The sequence below is a fragment of the Ostrinia nubilalis genome, chromosome 1, assembly GCF_963855985.1.
Source record: "Ostrinia nubilalis chromosome 1, ilOstNubi1.1, whole genome shotgun sequence".
NCBI classification, from domain to species: Eukaryota; Metazoa; Arthropoda; class Insecta; order Lepidoptera; family Crambidae; genus Ostrinia; species Ostrinia nubilalis.
In genome coordinates, this window is record NC_087088.1 from 15,214,383 (window position 1) to 15,241,503 (window position 27,121).

At 36.1% G+C, this 27,121-nt stretch overlaps 1 protein-coding gene across 1 annotated transcript in view; it reads right to left on the reverse strand.

The window, feature by feature from the left end:
• The window catches only part of LOC135073913 (kinesin-like protein KIF13B), a 196,967-nt gene that overhangs the window by 116,340 nt on the left and 53,506 nt on the right, over positions 1-27,121 (reverse strand). The window contains exon 3 of the mRNA XM_063968167.1: positions 8,342-8,505. Coding sequence (XP_063824237.1) covers positions 8,342-8,505 — 164 coding nt within the window. The remainder of the gene's footprint in view (positions 1-8,341; positions 8,506-27,121) is intronic.

Genomic DNA, 27,121 nt, shown 5'->3' on the forward strand with positions numbered 1-27,121 from the left:
GCTTAGGAAATTGCGAACGCGTCACTAAACTTGGTTAAGTCGTTCCGATGTCGAATTACATTTCTTTTCAACGGTGAACGTGGGTTGGGATTTTGTTCTTTTTTCAGAGATTAAATTAGACTAGTTTTAGTTACTTACTTTTAGTTGTCGAAACAAATTATTATTATAAGAGACGCACGACTACATCAAACGAAACAATGTGACATCTTATGGCAAGCGACACAGTGCAAACCATCTTCTACAGGCCTGTCTTCTTCTTCTCAGAAGAATTTATAAAATATGTAACTGAAAATGAGTACACAAATATAGGCTTTCAAATACTTCCATCTGTTGCTACTTCGATGCAAGTAAACAAACTAAATAAATATGTATTATGAATACTGGTTCATTCAAGTTCTGCTCCAACTCAGTGTGAAATCCAACGACTCTTGTTTACACACACGGCGCGTGTCGCGTACAATCTTACGACATACACTACGCGACACACCCCTAGTAGTTTGTAAATAAAAACGTCTAAAGTTCAAAGCAAACCGTCCATCGGGTCTTTTACAACACAATTGAGACTACTCAAGCTGTATACAACTCGGAGTACAAATCTAACTCTCTCTTGTGTAAATAAGTGCCACAATCCGATCTTATTCTTATCCCACTAATGTACGCACACACTTCGCGACACATACCTAGTCGTTGTAAAACTTGTAAATAAGTGTCTCAAGTTTATAGCAAACGATCGCCTTTTAGCCTCTGGGCCATTAGGGATGTTTTATATCGGGTTTCACAGCTATATTTTATTTACACCTATTTAATTCATTCAATTGACTTTTATTTACAAATCGTATCATCTTTGAAAAAACACTAATTCAATACCGTTCTAATGTCGTTACGCAAACAAATTAATCGATGAAATATCGCTTTACTTTCCTTCGCATAAAATACGAGTAGCTAGACTTTCACTTGTTTACTGTAAATAACAAAATTGTTTCCTGTCGCGGTGCTATTTATGTGCGGATCATGTCTGGGGGCGCACCTAGGGTTGCTAGGTGTCCGACTAAAACCGAACATGTTTGGCTTTTTACGGAAATGTCCGGCCTGTCCGGCTTTTGTTAGGCTTTTTATGCGACTGCCGTGCCACCCGAAAGTCGAGCCACAGAATAAGAAATAATATTTTTTTATTCATTAATTAAAAATTATAATAATAATAAAGCACTGAGTCCGGCCAAATTAAGCACTGAGTCCGGCTTTTGTGTTTTTGGACCTGGCAACCCTAGGCGCACCTACGAGTTTTCTTTTTATTTATAAAACACGTTCTAAAAGAGCGACAGAACACGCCTTTCTTTTGCAAAATCGCCTCTATTACAACTCCATAAGATGTTACAGTGTTCTGCTTCATATTCTGTCGTCTGTACGAAATAGATATTTCGATTGTCCCACCTGTCCATTGCCGATTCGATACACACGCTCGCGCTCCCGTGTCGTACAGTTGCTCGCACATTAAGTTCAACACTGTGTCGGACTTGTATTCTACATTCCGAGCAATTGAATCGGGACATCGGTATACTTCTCGAATACTTTTGTCTATATTATGTACAGGAACTTTTTTGTATTTAAAGCGAATTCAATACCATGTGATAAGGGAGAAGATTCCACAAAATTGATTGGCAGAGGGTCACTCAACACAATGTACACAACACAATAGAGATGCTATAGGTACATTCTATGGCCATGTTGTGACATGTCCATTTGCGATTTGGTGATAAATCATGCCCGAAATCGTGATCTTGCGTTATTGTTTAGTATATTTTTTTTACATTGAACGTATATATGTAATGTATGTATTCATTGTCATCCAGATCGTTCCTAATATTTAGTTCAAGTTGCAATATGATGAAGTTGCTGACCATAAATATGAAACTTTACAATCATTTCATTTTTCATCATGTTTTTAAAACTTAAAACACCTTTTAGATAGAAAAAGCTGCCAAGTTTTTAATAGTAGTTAGAATTTTAATAAATAACTGTCTTTAGAAAATTATTGGCGCGTGAGTGAAAGATCTTTTTCTTCTTCTGTTTCTCTTGTTTTTCGACTAATAGTCCAGTCAAATTAGACATGAACCCTGCAATAATTCGCATACAGCTGAAAATTGGTACGAATGTTCGGAGCACCATTATGAATTAACTGTGAAAAGTCCCCATCGATCCGACGTGTGCTAAAAAAAAATTCAAGGTCAAACTTAAAAAATACGGGTTTTTGAGATTTTCAGCCAAACGGTAAGTTTTATCACAAAAATATGTATGACAAGGTTTAAGGCCATACAATTATCTATCAAAATTGTCTATACACTTTCTTCTAAGAGTCAGCGTTTCTGAGATTCGATGATCCGAAGAGTCAAAAAAGTGTTTTCTTCATAACGGTCTTACACATAAGTCCAATGTGATGTCGCCTCGTGCCACGACTCAGCATTGTATCATGATGTGTTGTCGACGTCGAATATAAAATGATTAACCTCAATGTCATTTGTCATCTTTAATTGTCGAAAAATGTCTGCAACTTAGACGAAGGACTGCACCGTGAGTTTCTAAGATACGAAGTTTTCGTGTCTATTATGTTTAAGAGCTCTTATATGCACACGTCACTACTCTACTTGTAACTCTATGGTCACTCTTTTAGACCGGTCAAGTCAGAAAATCCAGGTTATAATAATTCGCATAAAGCTGAAAATTTGTGTGATTGTTGAGAACACCATCCTTAATGAAATGTCAAAAGTCCCCAGCGATCAGTCATTTGAAAAAAAAATTTACGAAGTCCAAGTTTTTTGCATTTTTCCGCCAAACAGTAAACTTATCATAAGAAATGATAAGAAATAGTAGTAGATCATAAAATTATCTATTAAAATTGTCTTTGCCCCTTTTTCCTAAGAGTCACCGTTTATGTGGTAACGATGCAAAAAGTTGGAGAATTCGCATTCTGTTAACTACTCCAAAAGTCCACAACTTCAACTCTATTAAAATAGTTTTGAATTGAACAGGATAACAAATACATCTTAAAAAAGGCCTACTGGGGAAACCTGGTAAAAAAAATACGCCTAATAACCCTCATAGGTGTTGTGGAAACATGTGCATATAACGAGAACATCAAAACTAACTTTTTGAATCGTTCTACCTCATAATCGGTGACTCTTGGGAAAAAGGGGGTAAAGACAATTTTAATAGATAATTTTATTATCTACTATTATTTCTTATCTATTTTTATGATAAATTTACTACTTGGCCAAAAAATGCAAAAAACTTGGGACTTCGAAAACTTTTTTTTTAAATGACGGATCGTCGGGGACTTTTGACATTTCATTTAGGATGGTGTTCTTAACATTCACACAAATTTTCAGCTCTATGTGAATTATTATAACCTGGACTGTCTAACTTGGTCGGGCTAAAAGAATGACCATAGAGTTACAAGTAGAGTAGTGACGTGTGCATATAAGAGCTCTTAAACATAATAGACACGAAAACTTCGTATCTTAGAAACTCACGGTGCAGTCCTTCGTTAAAGTTGCACCCATTTTTCGACAATTAAAGATGACAGACGACATTGAGGTTGATTATTTTATATTCGACGTCGACAACACATCATGATACAATGCTGAGTCGTGGCACGAGGCGATATCACATTGGATTTATGTGTAAGACCGTTATGAAGAAAACACTTTTTTGACTCTTCGGATCATCGAATCTCAGAAACGCTGACTCTTAGGAGAAAGTGTATAGACAATTTTGATAGATAATTGTATGGTCTTAAACCTTGTCATACATAGTTTTGTGATAATACTTACCGTTTGGCTGAAAATCTCAAAAACCCGTATTTTTTAAATTTGACCTTGAATTTTTTTTTTAGCACACGTCGGATCGATGGGGACTTTTCACAGTTAATTCATAATGGTGCTCTGAACATTCGTACCAATTTTCAGCTGTATGCGAATTATTGCAGGGTTCATGTCTAATTTGACTGGACTATAAGTTGACAACATTGGTAAGACTTAATGCATTTAAATAAGTTACTTGAATTTAATATGCCTCTAAGGACTTCTCCTGAAAAATCCCCAGGCCTGTGTTTACGTGTAATAATTAATAAAAACATAGAAATCTCCGAAATAACGTCTAGCAAGAAATATTGGGCTCATTTAGCTTACTCTGCGACAGCAAACGAAGGAATATTTTTCCCAGCGGACAGCAATAAACAAGATTAAAATTACATGAAACGATAAGGCGTCCACACGTCCGCAGTTTTCCGATACTGTCTTGAAACTATTACATTTTCTAGGAGAAATTGTGTTATCATGTTTATTAATCAATGCACCGGAATGAAGTCATTATACGCTCTTAGTGTGTTTATAATAATAAGATCATATTAGACGATTAACGGCAGATTACCATGATTTGCATGCATTTTCAGATCTTTTTATTCAAATATCTAACTGGTGTTAGATATTCGAATAAAAAGATCTGAAAATGCATGCAAAATGAGCAGAATTGTTTTACTTTTACTGTACGTAACTTATTGCTTTTGAAACAAGCTTTGGCCCATAGGTATGTATACATACCTATGGGCCAAAGTTCTGTATGAAATTGTAAAAAAAAAGCTATGTTTAACACTAATTAATGAGGCATACATCTAGAGTCCTATACCTAGCTAGAAAACGGTTTCTTTGCGTACGAAATTGCAAGCACAGCTAAGCGGCTGGTTCAAAAAAAGTTATTTGCCTGTCCGAGATTTATTCCACGTTAATGGTCACCCTACACTAGACGAAGTGGGCGCCCGGGCATAACTCTCCGCAGTTGAATGGTTAGTTTAAAACATAAACAACGCTCCACGGATTCAAACAGTGGAAATGTTCGCTTTATTGGTGCCCAGTTGATGAATATTGTGAATGGAATAGGCACAATAGGCCTAAATAAGCGTTTTGTCTTGTTTAGGAAGTTTAATTTGTTTTGGTCTAGTTTAGTTGAAATACAAATAATAGCGAGCGAGCGATGGCTTGGAATTGGGTATGTCACAAAATGTTATCAATTTGTAACTGTAAATTTTCCCAGTATTGTAGCGTAATCTAAATTATCAACCCGGGCTTTTTCGTTTCAAGAAATACTTGCTTACGGATTGATGTAAACATATTTATCATAATAAGTATTTAAACTAGTGCCGCATGTCTTGATATTGCCGTAAAAAATGATATTATTGCTCACTATAGCTAACACATTTTTAGCAATTATTTATCAACAGGACGGCTATTTTGGGTGCTGTGCTTTCGTCAAATCCAAAATAGCCATTATTTACTAAATAATGCCAGCATCTTGAAAAATGTTCGTTGCAAGGAAAAACACATACAGTCGGCTCAGATTCATGTGAAAAGCCACCATACAGAAAAAACACGAGTCCGTTACGATTGCGTTGTAGAAAATACGTTGCGGGTTAGTAGTACAAGTACACGGAATTTTATGCTGCGATCCCTTACCCTTCCCACATTTTGTTTCTGATTAAATTATTTTTATATTTTCCTTCTGCAAGAAAACCGTGCCTTTTTTGACAGCTGGGTACTTTTATGGCACATGTACCTACATTCCACGGAACCGTTTTTGTAACTGCTATGTAGTAAAAGTTGTAGATGGTAATTGTCGCAGATGTTTCAAGGATATTACTGCGAGATAGCACTTACGTATGTATACGGTATGTATACAATAGCACCTACAGTAATGCAGTTTTATGTATATTTGCCGACGACCGGCCATAGCAAGGGCATTGCACCGAGATGCTACGCCAGACTAGAATTTTGAATCTTGTACCAATTTCCTTTTGATTTCGGATAATATCTTTAGACGAATATTTTTAGTTATCATATTTACGGGATAAATCTCATACACCGGTCCTGTATTCCATCATCTCGTCATACCGAATTTTTCAATAGTAAAGAAACCAACGCGCTAACAATTTTCAGTAAGGAGCTAACAGCAACAGCATTGTTTTCTTTCGTTGTGACTTGTGATGCAAAAAACATAAAATGTGAGCCAACTGAGTATAATGACATAATCTTAAGGCCTCCTTACTCCTAACCTTACATACGAGTAGAATTATAAAATACAAAATGTAAAACCTCCCCTCGTCTATCCATTTATTACACAAAGCAAACGGATATCAAACTGTTTTCTCTGCCAAATATCTAGGGTTGCCATCGTCAAAACTTACGTCGCTAAACCTAGACGCCAAAAGTTATATAATCTAATACAATTAAAAAGTAATAATAATGTTGTTCATGTAAATAAACATAAGGTGGAATTTGTTACAGTGAAATTAATACAGAGTAAATGAATGTCTGGTCAAACTAAACCCAATCCGGGTAAAGCCGGACACATTATTATGGCAACCCTGGCTGCATCTGATATGACGGTCCATTGCCAGAGCGTTGCACCGGCTAGCCTAGACATCAAAAACTTGCAATCTAGCATGTGATAATATTTGCGAAAACTGACAAACAGGAGGGGGAATCACCGGAAGAGTTTCTTAACCTCCCTAACTGTGGCTAATACCGGCTCCCGGTATAAAAACCAGTACAAAAAATCTGCTAGGTACATCTGTTAGATTAATGCTTCAATTGAAGCAGAAATGTATATTTATGAGCATAGTCCTAAGACTACAAAATAACATTGTGTTTACTTCATCTTTTTTGTCAAAAAATATGGCCACCAGAGGATATTGAAATCTATCTATCTATCTATGTCAGCCTTTGGGTTCGCCTTCTAACATAGGCCTCCTCTTCAACCCTCCACCGTTTTCTGTCCCTGGCCACACGCATCCAGTTCACTCCAGCCTGAGATAGAGAGCCGTAAATGGAGATGGGCAGGACACATTGCACGGATGAACCAGGATCGCTGGGCCAGAAAGACCCTGGAGTGGAGACCCCGCAACAACACCCGCGGCAGGGGAAGACCGCCTAAACGATGGACAGACGATATCCGGCAGCAGGATATTGAAATATCGGAAATATAAAAGTATGGTTTTTCATTTATCACCTTTCATTTATCTGCAGAACAAAGAACAGTAGAAACCATTTCAAACATGTTCATTATCGCATTTGATGATATAAGAACATCTACAAAGCAGTTTGTAGAAACCGTATCAAATATGAACATTATTTAACTTAATAATGACATGGTTTTGCTAGCAGCAAGAAATGAAAGTAAATATAGAGAATGACAATCTTAAAAAGTAAAGAAGTGGAAAATACGATCAAAATACGTTCATAATAGTTCAGCATAATTACTACTCGTAATCTATACTAATATTATAAATGCGAAAGTAACTCTGTCTGTCTGTCGGTCTGTCTTTCACGCCTAAACCACTGAACCGATTTTGATGAAATTGGCACAGAGATAGTTTGAGTCCCGGGAAAGGACATAGTATAGTTTTTATCCCAGTTTTTGAACAGGGACGCGCGCGATAAAGTTTTTCTGTGACAGACAAAATTCCACGCGGGCGAAGCCGCGGAAGGAAAGCTAGTAGAATAATAAATTAAGTCACGACAACTAACCCAGCCGGGTCAACGGTTGCTCATCTCCGATCATTTCTAGGAATCCTTCGGGAATTTATTGGAAATATTAATGCCTGGAATTGAAGTGGCCGGAGATTCCAGTGCGGGGAACACGAGAGAAAATATAATTGAATTTCATTAGTAATTTCAGCTGTAATTAAAACAGATAATGGAATTTTTCTGTTAAGGTTCAATTCGATTTGTCTAATAATAGAGATTTTTTTAATCTATCAATGGCTCTAAAAGGAATGGCCAATTATACTAAAGTGCCCATTGTCATAAATGTAAGTTAGGTTCGCTGACAATAATGGTTCAATTTATTCTTATCGGTCATTCATTAAAATACTAATGAATGCGTAATTGAGAAAATACTGTTTTTATCACTTCCTGGTTTCTTTTTATTTACATTTCATCTGTTATTATGGTCGCTTTTTCAGATTTACCTACACTAGGTAAAAACTACTGTTATAGGTGGGATTGAAACTTCCGACCTTTCGCTTACCGGGCAACTAACTGCTCTAATGACTGACTGAAAATTTAATAAATTTTGACTCCTCTAAAAGATTGACATTGACGTTTGATTAGTGACCATTTGTTGCCATGGCAACAGGTTAGGTCATTTCGTTTAACAATATGCATAGAGCTGGCAAAACTTTGACAAATCTGTCTGTCCCTGATCCCTGCCACTGTACTGTATTTTTAATTAAACGTTATCATTTAGAATATCTGCCTAATTTAGACGAGATTACTCTAACTTAAAAACTAACCTGTTTGTCCATAAGCGAAGATGCACGCGTTGTACCCCTCGAAGGCATTGTCCAGGATGTCCCGTCCCAGACATTCGAACACTGTCTTTTGGGATGCGAAGTTGGGCAGCCCTGCCTCCAGAGAGAAGAAACAGTGGTCGAACGCGAACGTCTTTGGTTGTTTCCTGGAACAAAGACAGGGGAATATTTATATTATATTATATTATATTAAAATATATATATGTCAACGTGAAATTGTGAACTCTGTCAGTTTATAATATAACGCGTTAGATGGTAAACTAACAGTGAGTATATATTTGCAAGAAAGTGACAAGTCGAAGACAGGGTAAGGTGGCGTGTATTGAGAGGTATGTCCACCGGTGGACTGCTAGAAGCTGATGATAATAAAATTACTGAGTATTTACATTTACGACGACTATTCGTACGTCATTTCAAAAAGTGTTAAAAGACATGTCAATTTTTATTTTACTTCAAAGAAAAAATTGATTTACAATTACACTACAGTACGTACTTAGTTACAATACAATAGATGCTATTTTCCAATATTTTTAACAACGAAAAGTACAGTCTGACGTACTAACTACTCCATATTTATTTATTTACAGAACCGTTAACGTAATTAAAATCACTTTTGAAGTTGACTGGCACGCGAAAATCGACATCATTAATTCATATCGATGCTGAAATCAGTTGGATTCGTCCGTCGAAATGAACAGCGCTAAATTGAATCATCTGTTCGTTGCGATTCTGTTAAGACTATAATAATGTACTCCACGGATTTTCCTTTGTTAAATCCAATTAAAATCTTATCTATAAGAGCTTAGGGTAAGTTTTTCATTATTTCAAAGTTACGGATTAAAAGCGCTAAGACAGTACCTACAGTCAAGTCAAGTATATTATGTGACGACTTGACTGCACTCAATTTATTTCGAATCTTGTAACTACTCTTTGTAGTAGTAAATCTTCAACATCCATTAGATATTAAACCAGCTTAAACAAAGATTTTCAATTAGTTTGACGAAGAAAACAGTAAACCGACCCGCATTTAACAAGAAAGGTAACCTGACACGCCATTATACAGTTGAAATTCTTTTCATTGTTTGATTTTTTAGACTAGAGACTTTGGTTTATTTACTAACCTACAAATAAAACTCTTTTTTTAAACATAATATTATGTAGAAGAATTTACTTAAATGTTTGTCACTGGCAATAAAAGCAAACCGAAGCCATACTTAACTGAAAGAAAAAAGCAATTACGTTTTTAAATTTGGAATGATTCAAATCGTCAACTGTCTCAGATGAATGAATGGCTTGAATGAATGCCAAAGACCGGTTATGTCTACTACAGACCCGAGTGTTATCTTATTTACATTCGACGTTCGTAGAGTCATTGACGCGCCTTATCAAAGCTACGCTTTCGATTGGAATGGAACTGTGATAACTAAATTTCTCTGTAGGATTTATAGTTAAATCTAGACGCGACGTGATAGTGTACTATTATGTAGTAGTTATGTATTCATATTTAAAAACCACCCTTAACTAACAATGATTGATATTACATCTTCGCTTGGAACATGATGATAATGAATAAAATACGTACAGCTACTTAATCTAAAGAGAATAAATTTAATAGCCTCGGTACAGAATCAAATTAGCGATCGGTGACCGCGGGCGACGATGGCGTACACTCTGATTAAACTAATGGACGCAACTTTTGATTAAACGATTTATACGAGTACATAGTAGGTACATACGTCTCAGGGCTTACAGTAAAAGTATTTTCCTGAAGTTCTTTAAATACGAGGTGAGCTTAACGAGTGCTGGTTTTCCGCGGCTTCGTCTGTCTGTGCCAGTCTTTACCGCTGTTATAAAAGTCTCAGTTATTTTAAAACACTATTCATTTACCCTAGCCTCTATTAATATAGGCTATTGATTTTGTGTGCTTTTAACTCATATTTCACCCTTTTTAGTCAGCGGCCTTCATTGGATAAACAAAACATCTATACATAAGCTCCAGAAAGTACTTTTATTGGTGTAAGCGACAACCCTAAGTCGTCCATCACACCGCTTGACTTCAGCCGATCGCCCACCCAAACTTTATTAAAATAATTCCAGCTCAATTTTACTAAATTAAATGTAACAATTTATGTAACAGTATAAAAACAAAACGCTTCAAACTCAGAGTTCAGAACTTTCTCAACAGATGCAACATGTGGTTGGTATCATGCTGAAGAGTGACATGATTATATTGTCTCTGCTGTCTACACTCTACATTATTATTTGTAGTGAGAGATTCGACAGATGAGCAATCTGACGACGTTAATTTTCCATTAAAACATACATAACATTACAAACTACATATTTTATAAATTAATATGTTTTTTTTTTTTTCACTTTACATGATTCAAGAATTCGAGCGCAGCAAATGATTGTAACTGACATTTAACACCACAGAACGGGTACCAAGGACGTTAAAATTTCCGAATACGTCTGGTAACATGATTAACATAATAATAATATTTTGCGGTGAACTATGTTCTGTTTATTTTGACAAACAACCTACCTACCTATATCACAACTCTCTTTCTAAAATGTACGAAAATGTAATATTTTCGTATTGAAACAAAACTCGAAAATAACCTTCATAAATCATTTCGTCCCCAAAATCTTCCATGTGGCGGCGCGGACTGATGTCCTGTTAACAGTTCATTAATCTCTCCAATTTCCCACAGGCACTTGGGGACATAGACAACTTAGCCCTACTTATCCTGTGAGAACCATCGAGCTAGCGAGTTTATCAGTCGTACTGGTTACATAACATTCTATAAATATTCACCCGGCATTGTGACAAGTCGTGGTGGTCGACTTTTCATTTATTTCCTGTTTTTTATTTGTTCAATAAGATTATCATAAAACGTTATTTTTAGTTCATAGGATTATACGAAGGGGGAAATTTTTGAGACTTTTACTAGCGAGCTCGTAACGGTGCGCGTTTTTTAGTGCAAGTCTCGAGCTAACAAATACGCGCTGTTGCGAGCTCGCTGATATATTAATAGGTTGCCAAAAATCGACAATGTCACAACTCTCCTTGGTTTCCTCCCCTACACGCAGCACTTTTACACGTTCCTGCTCTTGAATCATACAACTACGAGACAATAATTTAGGCTTGAATGCTAAGAAATAACAACCCTCTTTTCCGTCACCGCCTCCTTTTTCCAAAGTTCATGCAACTTATTATTTTGCAGATTTTACTTCTTTTTTTCCATAAATGAGTTGACTATCATTTTTACGTTAATAATAACATGGGAATCTATTGCACATGTTTGTCTGGAAGACCTTCGGCACATAACTCAAGCATAATACCACCGAGCAGCTGTTATCGCCTAATAAAGGAATGGAAAATGGTCGTAGGTTATTAAACGGAAACTTCCATACATTGCCTTGAGTATACCTTGCTAGTTAAAGCTAGGTTCCAGTTACAGACCGAAGAAAAATAGAGTAATATTTCTAACAATTAAAATGTTACTATTTCATTAATCTAGCAACGCGTATCTTGGCATGCTTCGGTTATTAAAAAGTCTAGCTTCGCCCGCGTGGATTTTTTCTGTCACAAAAATACTTAATCGTGCGCGTCCCTGTTTCAAACTATCTCTATGCCAAATTTCATCAAAACCGGTTCAGTGGTTTAGGCGTGAAATCAAGACATAGTTACTTTCGCATTTATAATATTAGTATAAGTAGATATATATTTTTATGAGCACTTCAATGCCCACCGAAAAATAAATTTTAGAAAACACTTACCAATAGAAGAAATGATTCAAAATAAGCGCTAATCGAGATGGTGAAATGTAATCAGGACACTTTTTTGTAATTAACTCTTTTTTTAATAACTGCTTGCATAGACACAGCAGTGTAGGATCTCTTTGAATGTTAATACACAGATATTACACTGAAAGTCTTTCACGGTCAGAGTTTTCATAAAAGTCCTATCCAAATATAGGACCTGTGATCTGAAGATGTAAATAAAGGAAGGAGCATTCGAGCGGGCTTATCGCCAAATATACAGTTTGAATAGCTACTTACTGAAGCCGTAATGGAGAGAAGTAGGGTAGTTTCAGATACCAGTAAATGTTAGCACACTCATAATAAAACATAGCGCCATATGCCACTCCTTGCTAAAAACTCGTGATAATTTTTTTTGTAATTAAGATAAAACTCAGAGATCTCGAAAATCATTTTTTTACCAAGCAAACTTTCATTAAAAATGCCCATACTAATACCACAATGTGCTGTGACAAAAAATAGTTTGTTGAACATTTTCTTTTTACTTGAGCACAGCATGATATTCATCCATCACAGACAAAAATATGTAGTACCTACCTGTCATTTGTATTTTAGTAAGTATATGTAGTTTACATCCACCTAAATTGCTCATCTAACGATACCCTCACTGGGATAAGGGGACAAGGTGCGATTATGTAAGCAAGCACACCTGCTGTGCCCTTCTCTACTATGACCAGACTATATTGGTGCCGACTACCGAGAGTCATAAAAGGCGACTATGTTCCGTTTGCACAACTCTTTTTATTTGCATTCGTGCTCTATGGCCGCTATGAAACTTGGAATTTTGTTCAGAAATGTCTGAACTCTGAATTGTCTGAATCTTCGCTCAGGACGACAGGAGATTTGTAACTTTTCTAGTTTAAATTTAAGTTTCAGATTCCAGAGAGACCGGGATATCTGTATTCACAAAGAATAAGACACCTACGTAGATTACTTTCATCTGCCGGGAATTGGATTCTTCTGAGAAACTTAAAGAATTTATGGCAAGATCATTCAGGATATGCGGATTTATGTAACATGACCAACATTTTGTTCAGCTGCGATAGCTCTCACAAATAATAACGTATAAAAAGAAGTATTTTGTAAGTCTGTCACTTATGTGGAGGATAATCGAATGGTACAATACAGGTAAAATGTACGACATTTGGTTTGTGAAAGAGGTGACACTGACACTAGAACATTTCATAGATCGAGCGTCTCGTTTATATTCTAGCCTATACTCAGCTTTATAAAAATAACTCTGTTAAAATAGTTTTTCATACAATTGCTTTAGTTTGTACGGCACTTTAATGAAATAAGTGTGCAGTAGCACAGTTAAATTGCATGGAAACTTTCTAATAGACTTAACAGATTCGAACCCGCTGCAAATTGGATAAACGCAGCTTTATAACAAAGCCGTGGTACTACGTAAATCGGAACAACGGATATAAATGAGTCAAATGAGCACGTTGTTCAAACACTAGACCGAATTACGAGCGCGTTAAAACTGTTCAGTTCGCGAAAGAATAGTTTTAAACACTTGCGCTACGAAATCTCGTATATGAAATTCACAACATTGTCTACAGTATGTGTTAGTCATACACAACAAATCTTTACTCTATACTAATATTATAAATTCGAAAGTAACTCTGTCTGTCTGAACCGATTTTGATGAAATTTCGCATAGAGATAGTTTGAGTCCCGGGAAAGGACATAGGATAGTTTTTATCCCGGTTTTTGAAACAGGGACGCGCGCGATAAAGTTTTTCTGTGACAGATAAAATTCCACGCGGGCGAAGCCGCGGGCGGGAAAGCTAGTAATTTATAAAACAAGAGATAAGTACTGATCAACAAACAGAACAGAAAACAATAAAAATCAATAACAGTTACTCGTAAAATACTAATTTGGGGGATGACCGTCAATAACAAGTACCTTTCAACAAATATAATATTAGCCATCTACGATGATTCAAGAGTTGCATACTAATATCTGTGTACTTAAACTATCTACAGGTTCTATAAATTACCTTGTCAGTAAGTCAGTGGGTGTAGTTTAGTCAATTCAAATTCTCGTAGGATTTGGATAAAATTAGCATAATCTAGGACAGTATAATTAATTAGATATGATAGTTAAGGCAGAATTCATAACAAAGTAAAATTATATTTGGTGTGATCGACGTGATATAAATAAATAATAGATAAGATGGCTCACTATTTTAAAATACAGTCAGCGCCAAAGAAACTGTGACACCAAAGAGACAAAAAGTTGGCAACACAACCTTATTCCAATTGTAACAAAGACGTTTTACGAACCTTTTGGCTACTTTGGGTGTCTCAACTATTTGACGCTGACTGTACCTAATATTTTATGCAGTGGCGTACCACAAATAAGGTTTAAGTTTCAAAGTTTAATTAGCCGTAACTTTGACCGAATCTATTTTGAATGCATTATTTTGAAACTTAATAAAGGTTCTTGCTCAACCGCAAACTTGAAACTTAAACTTAGGGCAGTGGGCTTAATTTGCAAATACAGGGTGGCCAAAACAGTGAGGTCTAAAAGAAAAATTTAGATTCCTTACATCAAGGTGTAAAATCTGAATCTAAATTTTTCTTTTAGACCTCACTGTTTTGGCCACCCTGTATATGGAAATGTGTGAAACTTGCCATGGACGAAGTTTTGCAAAGCAAGGCATCGTTAGTAGTTATAAGCTTAATATAATAATATCGCTGGTTTTTCAGATGACGTTTTGCCAGATCATGCACTTGAACATTGGAATTGAATAAAACAATTGCGGTTTCACTATTGTTCTTCGACAACAAATGTGATACACTTACACAAGTTATTCAACACTGGACGCACTGGATTCAAAACAAAATACTAACAAATAAAAAATGCGCGGCATTTCAAAACATCTGGACAAGAGCTGCTCTATCATTCGCATGACAGATGCTCCAACTCATTCACATGCAATGTAACCAAAATCAATAGCACCGACAAACAGCACAGCGATGCAAAACATTGACTACAGTCAATAGAGAGCAGACAGTCCACTCGTATAACGTAATAAAAAGATTCAAAAAGGTTTTTTTATGCAGAAAAAAACAGGTATTTGACCGAAATCGCAACCGTTGTTAAGTAAGATGCAGTTTAGAATAGTAAATCTAATTATAACAGCATAGCGCTCAATTAAAATAAGGAAGGAAAGTTAATAGTTTCACCCTGTCGCAATCACAATGCCCATGGCATTAGGATAGGATCTCACTCAACCTTAACTCGTGACCCACAATAACGAAGGCCACGGCCCTGGTTTTCTTTAGGCCCAATGTCGAATAAGTCACTATATAAATAAACACCATATTGTTTGTCGTTTCTTATAGGTAATATGACTAAAACATGTTAATTTAAAGAACTAGGTATGAAGGTTGTATTGTAGGTAACAGATGTTTCTCTAAAATGTTTTCAAAACAATGGTTTAACTACACAAAATCTAGTCAAAGTATGACTGGCATTTACAGTGTATATTTTAACTTGCATGAAGCGCCTGAAACAGTTTGATACAATTTTAAGGTTATTTTAAATGCTAGGAATAAAAAAATATTAAACTGTCTTTTTTTAGCTCCGGCACTGCTGCTGTACGCTCAAGTGCGCCAGGTCTTTCATTATTAGGGCTGGTCCTGAATAAATGAAAAGAACAGGAACAAAACTGGCCTTTCTACTCGAACCACGGCACTGCACGCCTCCACGGCAGGATTCAATTTGGCGGGATGTCAGGCGCGCCCGGGTGGTGCATAATCAACGTTGACATTCATATTTTAGAGGCCCGAGTTTGACGAACGCTAAATTGAAGGGAAACTCTAAAACAGAATCACAGTTTCAGCGTTCGTTGTGTCAAAACAAGCATTGAACGCTAAACTTTTATCAAAGCTTTTGTCAAAATAATCAATGGTAATTCCAACTCGATCTCCAGCAAAATTCCTGGTCGTACACGTACTTCAGTCAAAATTAACTGTTTTCGCGGAGGCTGTGCTTTACGCATCCAACCCCCACTGCGGCAGGTCAAGTAAAACTTCTTAACGATAAGGAAAAGCCATGCACCAAATCCCACTTCAAAATACCAAATGAGACAAGAAATCTACTGGAATATAAAGGCTATCTAACCAATCCATAGCTGTCTCGATCAAACTGAACGTCAATGGCCCAGATGATAAGTAAAAGAAACTTCGAATTGCACAACAGAGATCGAGCCAAAAGAAGACGCATCGCTACGCCAGCAATCAGTTCCCAGTCAAGAAATATAAGGAAAACTTCCTGGATTCTCTTAAATCAGATGGAGCGTGCAGCAAATGTGCGACGTGTACTGTACAAAAGTTGCAACGGGTTTTGGCAACAACCTCGGGTAACAACGAAGCTAATTTAGCTTTGGTTTCATAGTGTGTGTATACGAGTATAATAGATGGCGTCCTATATTTCGGAGAAAAACTAGTCCTATTCTATAAATTTATTGACGTGAGTTTAGCCAATTAAAAAGTTGGTAAAACTGATTCTAACTTACATCATCGCAATGGCTGATTATACCATTGATACTTTTAGGCTTATAAGTAGGTACTTACATTACATAAGCAAAAGATTTTACCTTTTTGTTATCTCATTGTATACTTCAGTGTAATAGTAAAGCAGACTAACAGCATGAGGATGTTTCACCTTCATTGTTAAATTTTAATGAATGCAGAACAAAACAAAACTTTTGTGAAGAAAGAAAATTCATTTCTTAGTAATGCAAGGGGTGGGCTCGCAAATAGCTGTACCTAATTTCCGCTAAAAGGGTTCCAGAAAGGTCAAACTTTTCGTTGCTTACTCCATCCATTGTTTTCTGATGGCCACTAATAGGGGTAAGTTGTTCCTGGTGGTAATTAACGGGTTTTGATAAGTTAATCCGGGAATAGTTAACTAGTAGGTATATGCCAGACGCTTTAATGAGCTTGGCAGAGTAAACGCTTTAATATTGTTCAAGTTTAAGATGTTATCATAATACATAATACAATATTACACTAAAGTAGCTGTTTGTTTTTGCTACGATTCACGCCTAAGCTCTTAAATCAATTTTGAAGATTTTTGTACCATTTATCGATAAAAAAAATGTAAGGATACTTTTAGGTGGTCCGATTTTTGAGAGTAATAAAAAAAGCCTCTGGAAATTTAGCGTAGTTGAAAAAATCAAGCACAGTTTCGATGTCACTGTACTTAATCGTGGGGATTTGTGTGACAGACCAAAATCCACGCGAGCATAGCCGAAGCTAGTTTAAAATAATGTATTACTAGATCGTGGTGAGTTTAATTCACCTGTTGGTGAACAGAGACCACTTTTTACATATCGAAAACAAACCCAACTTACGAGTTATTGCGTACGTCACCGTGTTTGCACAAAACAGCAATCAAAACCACGGCGTCATGTTGCTTATGTAAGCGTTTTCCATGGGGTTATTACCCTGGAAGGTCACTCGCGACACACTGTTTTGTCTGCCAATCCACTAAAGTGGAGTTCTATTCTCTAAATGGTCATTTCAAGCCATTATACCTAATAACCGTTTATCCGTTACGATGTAGATGGCGCTGATAGCAAAATATGCGTTAGATGTAGTCCTAGATTCTAATCACAATAAATTCTCGATTAGTTCTTATTTTGACACTTAGATATTTCCAAGCTTGAATGAACTTTTAAGAAAGATGATTCGGTGCTTCAGATGGCAAGTTAAGCCGTTTTAAAGCCATGTTTAAGACGCCTACAGTCGCTCATTATGTCAGATATCAGTTACATCATGGCCCAAAGATAAGAAGATTTATATTGATATTCAGTAAGTATATCTAAAACAAAAAAAAACAAGTGCTTGCTTATAGACTAACTCAGTTATTATTATTAAAGGATGAAATAAAAGATTATTATCGATGTCGTCGGCTTAATTTAATTACATAGCGTTTAAATTCTATTAGCGCATACTTTACCGACACAAAGGGCAAAGAAAATTCTGATCCAGAAGTGGAAAGAACATAATATTCAAAGAACAGTTTTTAACTGTATTTATACCACGCAAATAAAACTGAAGCACGCTAAAAACTACTAAACACATCCGAAATAACGTCAAATTGGCTCGCTGTCAAATTGCCGTAGCTCCATATAATATTCCTCCGCGATATATGGTGAAGGAAGTGTGTCATGGTACGAAACTCCTATAGCCCATGTACCCCATAGAATGCCTTTGGCACACATCCAGGCATTATTCATTATGTGGCTGCAAGTATCGGAGACAGAATGACATTTATGAACTAGAAATTACACAGCATCTTCTAGGAGTAACTGAATATATTCGGTTTATAGTCCATATTAGATGGAACGGAATCCTAGTATCAGATCAGCTTTAGAGAAATCTTTAAAAGCAATATCTGTTTTTACGACATCGACATTAAAGTCGTATATTATTTATTGCCAAGATTCTGCAGTATCTATTTTGTCATTCGTAATTTTTGCTGACCAATTGATATGACAAATCGACGGTGAAGTGACAATACCTCCTAACTAAAACTATTTTTTTTAAGAAATCGATTTTCTTAATACAATTGGCTTAAAATATAATTTCGCGTGAACTTTTTCCATTCGAATTTTTTCTTTATAGATAGCAATAAAACTTTGTGGAAATAGCTGCTATATGCGTAAGTGGTAATATTACGTATTTTTTTCTATCTCCTGAAAACAAAAAAAATGCAGTTAGAAGGTATTGTTGCTTCACCGTCGAAATGACTTTTCCAATCATGATTAACAATATCATTGTGCAGTGTGCACCTGCTTTATTATAAAGTTAGATAATAATTATGCTCAATTCTTAAATCAACAGAATATAAAACTATCGTTTGTACTTAGTTCATTTTGAAAATTGATATGAAAATTACATGCTTCGTGATGAAATTTCAGCTTCGGCTGATAAATCAAATCACAATAAGCAAACACGTCGGAGTGGCACGGGCAAAATTCAGTATTGTATTTTAGTTTTACATTAAACTTAAACCTAGTCTAGATTTTAGGTTGGATAGCAACTAGTTAGTTGGGGATAAAAGAGCGTAAACGCCTACCAAATTGCCTCCCAACTAGCGAATGATTAGGATATACGACACCACTGTATCCCTTGGCTACTACGTCTTTGTTAGTGCTAGTTTACGATTACTTCACTACAACCCCGATTACACGGATTTATTGCTTTACTGGCTATAACTTGAGAGTATTTGTTAGGCTGTGATTGGGTGCTAAAACCATTTTTATACCGTTATGCTTTGACTGATAATATAAGTATCAACAATTTTAAATTGTGTAAAAATTTAGAGAATTATAAATCACATTTTGCAAAAATCACTACTCTCTGCTAGGTATCACAAGTTTGGAAGACTGAGAGTAGGTACTTTATTCAAATAAGTACGGTAAAAGCGTTTAATTTGAAAATTAAAGTAAAACAGTGCAGTAAAAACAAAAGAACAAAGATGGCAAAGCTGAAGTTTTTCATAAAATTACGAACAAAGGGAAGGATAAACACAACCTGAAACCTTTTGCCGGGAGATTATTTACCATTCTTCTTTATCTCTCTCTTGTTGTCGACTCGTTTTTATTACTTGTTATGCATTTCAAAATATTTGTACTAAAAAAAGAGCTGTATTTAACCCTATTTTGTAAGTACTAGCGTGAGTATACTTTTAATAGAAATCATATCAGATTCGATAAACATGCCTACAAGAATAAGCAATTATCGCTTTGTCCTTGTAACTTTCCCAAAACCTTGAGATTTGAGGTACCCATAGAATCATACTGTACCTAGTATTAGATTAGTCTAATACAGAAATTCGGCCAATCATTGTTAAAACTTATGTTCAAGTATGTATAGAGTTTGAGCGTTGATTATGAAGACGGGTCTAAACTTCCTCTTAACACGAATTAGGAATAATTCTCAGGTAAAGAAGACCTTCAAGAAGTACGAGTAATGTCGACCCAACCCAAAGCATTAGCCCGGCAGTATCAGAGTTACGCTACCATAATGGCCTCCGATATTGCACCCCTTTGCAGATTATCTCTGCCACCCTAGATATGTCCAAAGCCCGCCCAGAAATGACTCTGAATTCCAAACTATCTGCCCGAGTTCAAATTAGGAAATAAAATTTAACAGACGTGCCCGCATTAAACGGTCTTCGTTTTGGAGCTGTCGCGGAATAGCTGAAATTCGGAGAACTGCACTATTTTAAAACTCATTTGCATGTGCTAACACCATAAGCTAGCTCAGCTGACCTTTGAAACGAAATATGGCTCGCAATAACATGCATATCAAAAAAGAAGACGAAAAAATGCTTTGAGTTTTTCACGTAAGGATTTAGTTTTACAAAGAGAGTTGGCGCGGAATGAAAAGACTTCAATGTCTCAGATTTCGTAAGCTTAGTCGTAAAGGTTGCCCACAAAGGCTTTGCACAAATATTAAAAAAGTCACGTTAAATAATGTTGGAACTTTCTAACGAGCGCGACCCAGAACCCGTGGCGGCCATGACGACATTAAAGCTGCTGTCGTTTTGTCAACTTGCATCCTCCTTGGGGGGCGTTCACAGATACAATGCTGCAATCTCTACTTAAGCAAATCCTAGAGACTTCGTTAAAATCTTAGTCTGTGCAAAAGTCTGACTCTAGGGCCAAACATAAATTTTAAACATTTCACGGTGCTCAACATCTAAATATAAGTTAAAAGGGACGTCTTGTTTATATTTTATTCCCAAAATCGGAGTGTCTGGACCGCTCCGTATACACACTCGAGACTCCGAGAAAATATTCCCCAAAATTGAATGGTGAACCAACAGAGACGGGAAAATTCAAATCACGTTGCGAATGCGACCAATTCATACAAGAGCATGTTTGCACTGTTCGTGAAAAATGAATTGAAATCTAGTAGTCGTTTTTGGCAAGCAAGCTACGAGAAACACAATGGAGTAAGCCGTCCATCGCGGACAAAAAAGGAGCTTTGGAACGGAGAATACGCTACATGTGGATGAAAAAAGATTCTGACAATCTTGCAATGTAATAAGGCTGACTAACATTGTCATTAAATTGGGTAACAACAACCACCAATTAATTGAAACACTGTCACTACTATGTGCCATCAAGCGGATGACGAATGACGCCACATCACATAAACTACCTACTACATTCAATGCAACAACATAAAAATCATACAGTAAATTGAAAAAGTTGTTTCTTGGAATTACTGGTTAATGGTGAATGGTGTCATACGCTCATTCGTCGAAGACGGTATGTGATCTTTAACAGATTCTTATTATAACTGTGTGAAGATAACTCACAAATGTAACAAAACCGATCAGATCAGTGTGGACGTATCTTAAAAAATAACTTGATTTACCACTGTGCCACTTTCGCTTCTCACTCCAGTTGAGCTCCACTTGCTACTATTGCTGTCACCATTGTTCCTATAATCCAACTTTATTACGCAAGCTCCGCTCCGCTGTGGACTTGTGGCACAAATCATTTGTAATAATCTCTACAGTATATACAGCTATTATGGAGAAGAAATGTTACTTTTGGACTCTCAATCTCTGGAATTACTGCTGTTTGGGAGTGCGAAGTCATCTTTCTAATAACTTAGAAACAAAGAACAGACGAGGGTACATTTAGCTAAACATTGTGGCATTCTAACTAATGTAGTTCTAATATAATATATGTACAACATGACTTCACAGAATCTCTTGGGTAATATTTTGCAGCACAACTTGAACTTTTTAAACTGAATGAATTCCTGTGAGGTAGCTTCAAGCATGACGCTAACAAAAGTAATATTGGAACGGTGGTAGTTACTCATTCAAGTCTCATGAATACCAGAAAGAATAGGATACAAGAATATTCTGATAAATATGCTAATGACTTACTCAAGAGGGGCTTGTAATAGCATAACTTTCAGGGTGGGTCTCGCATACAAATGCGCAAGTCGTAAAACTGTTAGGCCTGGACTGTATTAACTACGTTTTGATAACGCATTTCGTCGTTAGTTGAGCTGGGTTCGTGCTCTGGTCAGTTTCCATGTTATAAGACTTTTTTAAAAGTTAAATTGAGTAGCGTGATTGTTTCCAGATTGGCAGAAATGAAACAGCTGTAAATGTTAAACACAAAACCTTAATTAAATTCCCAAATCGGCTCGTCGACGTTTAAATAGCAATATATCACAATGTTATCTATTAAATTTTATTGGGATGTCCAAATTAGAATGTAGGCAAGCCATCGCAAAGGCAAGCTGTCTCAAACTAGCCTTCCTCTAAACTGTCTGCCCAAATAAGGGCTTGATATGCGTCATCCCACCTACGGCCGCGAAATGATGTCATTGCCTCAAAAAATTAACTAAATCTATGATAAAGAAAACAAAGCTGCAAGGCTTTATTCCTTCGCTTGAAATATGTAAAAACGAATCCAGTAAGCAAACATTTGGAATGTTTGTTTACCTTTTTCGGGAGTGAAAGGCAATATACGTCACTGCGCGGCGCCAGGAAGGCTCAGCGCGCCCCAGTTGAGTTTCTGCTGGGTCGTCGCTGGATTGACGGTGACGTTGACATTATTTCTTTTTGGCCTTTGACATTTCAATGTTTTGGTAGAACAAAAACAAATGAAAATTGGCTTGGAGCGGCCGCTTCATTCTTTTGTTTTTTTAACCTAAACTGTTTTACAAACTTTTGTTTTTGCAAACACGTAACTAAACGAAAGTTACGACGATGTATGTATTATTAAAATTGTTTTTGTTTTAATTACGTAATGGAAATAGATTAACAATCTGATAGTTAATTATCATAATAGGGAGGGGTGTGCGCCGGATAGTAAAATGCTCACCTGATCATAGGGACAAAGCTTTTTTTTAATGCTGTGTCATCCAACGCGATTTACTTTCTACATTTAGACTAAAAATACGAAAATGTTATCAATATAATTTTTCATCATGTCCAATGTCCATATTGTCCTTCTTTTTGAGTTCCTGGAACTCTAGGGTATTAATAAGACCACTTCAAAGAATGGAATGGCATTAATTTTTTTGTTAAATTCAACAATTTTTTTCGACGTATTTTTTCATACGATTTTATTTAAAAACTTAATTTTTTACTAAAAATAATTCATAATTTACATACACTTATCAATAAAAACTCTGCACAAAAAGACTAGGTGACAATTTTGAAAAAAAAACTAGATTGATGATACTATAATCTAAATCAACTAGGTAGGTATCTTCTAAATCTAGAATCCACAATATCTTCAAAAATATGCCATTAGAAACACATATTCCTAAGACTCTTTAACTAGTTTTTTATTTATAGAATATACCCCTACCGTAAAACAAAAGGAGCACGTTGTATTAACAAGTTAAGCTGCTAAAACAACTGAATAAACATTTTGCCGTTCATAAAGAAAGGATCGTGAAAAAAATATTCAGCTAAGCTTACTGGATGTGGGTTAGGTACTAAGGATTATCATAAAACTGGGTGTCCTTACAAAGACTCGGTTAAGGTTAAATTGATAACATGAAACACGAAACCTTTGTTGGACCACTTGGAGAGACTGTATGCTGGTGGCAACAATTCATCAGGCTTGTCATTGTAGCTTAACACAAGACGACGAATTCAGCCAGCCCATACCAAAAACAAAGCAATCCTTTTAGTTGACACAAATAAGGTAAATCATACTAGTAATAGTAATAGTAATATTGATGTGAAACGTTGTTTACAAAGTCTTTATAAAGGTACTGTTAGATGTTATTTACTATGGGTCTCTGGAAATAGTTTCATTCGACCTGTCTGTAATAAATCTTGAACGTTTACGAGTTGATGTGTTTTTGAAAAATGTTTAGACTTTCATGAAATTCTACTTAACCGATTGAGCCCCAGACGGCATTAATTTTAATGTCACAACAATTGATTATCTATTGTGTCTAGATTCGCGGAGCTTGAAGGATTAATTGACATATCTTTAAATCAAAGTCTATCATGGCTGTGCTCATCATGAGACCGAGTATTTGTCAATGCATACAGCGAAATAAGAGCACTTTTTCAATGCGACGCTAAATAGTGAGTGTATCGACAAGTGCGCCTCAAAATCGGCACCGTTTATTTATTTTTTTGAGAATAGTCCCTATGTATTTTTATCAGATAATGTCGGTTCTCTTTGCTCTACATTTGCTAATACCGTGTAATGACCATGCCATACAATACGCGGCTTGCGTTAACCCTCCTTTGTTGACGTATATCCGAAAGGGCGATGTTTCCGACACTTTAATACAAGTCGTTAGTAGTTAGTTTTAAACCGCGTCACAGCGAAGGTTGAGCGTTAATTACAAACTTTGTGAATCAAAAAGCAAAATTAACGAGACTTTTCATGTTATATTTTTCCTAGAAGTTCGTAGGTACATTATCTAAAAATTATCATCATATTCTTCAAAGTCCCGTAAAAATAGTGGTCTCGGTTTACTGCAAAATTATTTCTACTCGTATTAAATAAGACAGGTTGAAGTTTAACCACTACTATATCCATGTTACCCCAAACAGACCGTATAAAATATGATTTAAGAATTCAAATACACACGAGAACTCCATTAAAAGTTTGCGGTGCATCTTATCGGACGTCGTTACTTGTTTGTATTGGAGTCGACAGCATATCAAACTATACATTCTGTTGCAAAATAGAACTTACGACAACTACATAAGACGCCAGTGTTTTGATTTTTTGCAATACAACAGAAATAGGGGAAAGAGCTAGGAAGTATTGGATTGTTTCTCATGAAGAATGTCATGTACTTAAGTACCTACTGTGTTTATATTTTTCCTGGTGCCGCTCTATTTATTTAGAAAGTTAATTAATATGATAAGTAAAAAGATTTACGAGTCATTAGGTCCTGTTGAAATGATTATTGGTCTAAATATTTCTAAGATTCAATTCAGTCATTCTCTTGAAATCGAGTTTTGATTGTTGTTTCATAATAGGGAGGGATCTAAAAGAGTCAGATAAACTTCGTCAATTTAATATCGAAAATATCTTCTTGAATACCCATTTTCAGAGCCAGATTCTATTTACTAACAACTCATTTCAACTCCTCAAGTGCCGTCAGACAAGTCTGAAATTAAATTTCATTTATTGGGCACTTACCGCGGCTGCAGCTATAAAATCGTTTATTAACGTCTTAAAATTTGCATAAAACCCATAAAACGACAAAACTCCGCAGTATTCGGAATGAGAGGAACCCTAAAACAGCGAGGTTACTCCGAAAAGCTTTATATGAAGTTTCGAATGTTGCCATCTCTCTCACTTTAAACAAAATGCCAGCATGAAAGACAGTGATAGATAGACCTGGAACGCGTTTCGGAGTAGACCTGCAGTTTCTGCCCTTACACAATTATGAGTTGTAGACTTTAATCAAGTCCCGGAATCGCGCCGTGCTATTCGGTTAACAGGTTTTTGATTGAATAACCGTATTAAATTTGCTAACACAGGGGCAGAAGGGTCGAATAGGTTTTCTCGCAAAATGTTGCCTTCAAACACGCAAAATTAAGTTATTTTGGTTGCCAATCTTCAATTATTTTTATTAAACAACACCAAGACTGATTGACAGGCAGTTTAAGTATGAGGAAGAGAAAGAGAGTGATAAAATAATTACCTTTGAAGAAACAGTTTTAGGAAAATACGTCAAAATCGACAATGTCGCTCTACGCTCTCTTCGTGCCATAAGTCACAAAATATAATTTAAATCTGTGGGTAAAGCTACAAACCGAAATTGCGACCAAGCTAAAATTATTTCTCCAAGTTTGTTATAGCACTTGCTGACTTATGTTCGCAGCAGTGGGTAAGTGCGGGTTGCCTAGATGGAGAGTTAGTCGGCTCTAAAGATTTGTGACGTAATACGTAATTAGGGTTGCCAGGTCCAAAAACACAAAAGCCGGACTCTGTGCTTCATTTGGCCGGACATTTTACCCTAAAAGCTGGACACACTTTTTTAATAGCTAACGTACTATATTACGGGGGGGGGGGGGGGGGATTAGCGTCATAGCTCATGAGTGGGTACTATCATCTTTCAACAGGCCGGACAAGTCCCTAAAAAGCCTCCGGCAACCCTATACGTAATCTCATTCCACAAATGTGTTCCATCTTCGTGATGAATGAACTCATTATATTATGCAACACCTTTATTATAATATCGCCAATATAATACAGTCATAAAGGTAATCTTGATTCTCGTCACGTCATTAAAATGTAATAGAAAGGGGCATTACGGTCCAAATCACGTTGTAAATTCTAATGTACGTACAGCCAACAGCATATCAGACTACATTATTTTTGCCAAATAGCACTGATTAAAACAACATAAGATGCCACAGTGTTTATGAAGCTGAAAACACTCAATTTTCGGATAGATCCATTTAATTCCGTAATCTATTTTATTAATACCTACCGTTTGATAGAATTCGTGAAGCAATAGGATCAGAAAATAGTTCGATATCTTGTTTAGTTTAGAAATAATCGAGTGCGATCACTTTTCGTTTCAACCCTGTATTACATAGAAGTCTAGCTCTGGGAAAATTAATATATCTAGAGAAATTAATTTTCCCTTAAAATTAAAAGTTTCAAACGTTACGGCATCATCGGTTCGGATTATTTGGTAGCACAAATGAAGCTGCTGCTTATTTCAGGATAGTTTCTTAAATCTACCTTCACATCCATCAGTCCTGAGACAATTCCGCAAACGTCGGTCATCTATCTCAATCCATCATAAGTAACTCGCAAACTCAAACTCAAGTAATTAGTCCAAGTCGCGAGTTAATCGGTAGCACTCCGTTCTGGAGATAGCTTTAATCGCCGATAATGGGGTAATCTGGGATAAGCTATTCTTAGCTCAGCAATT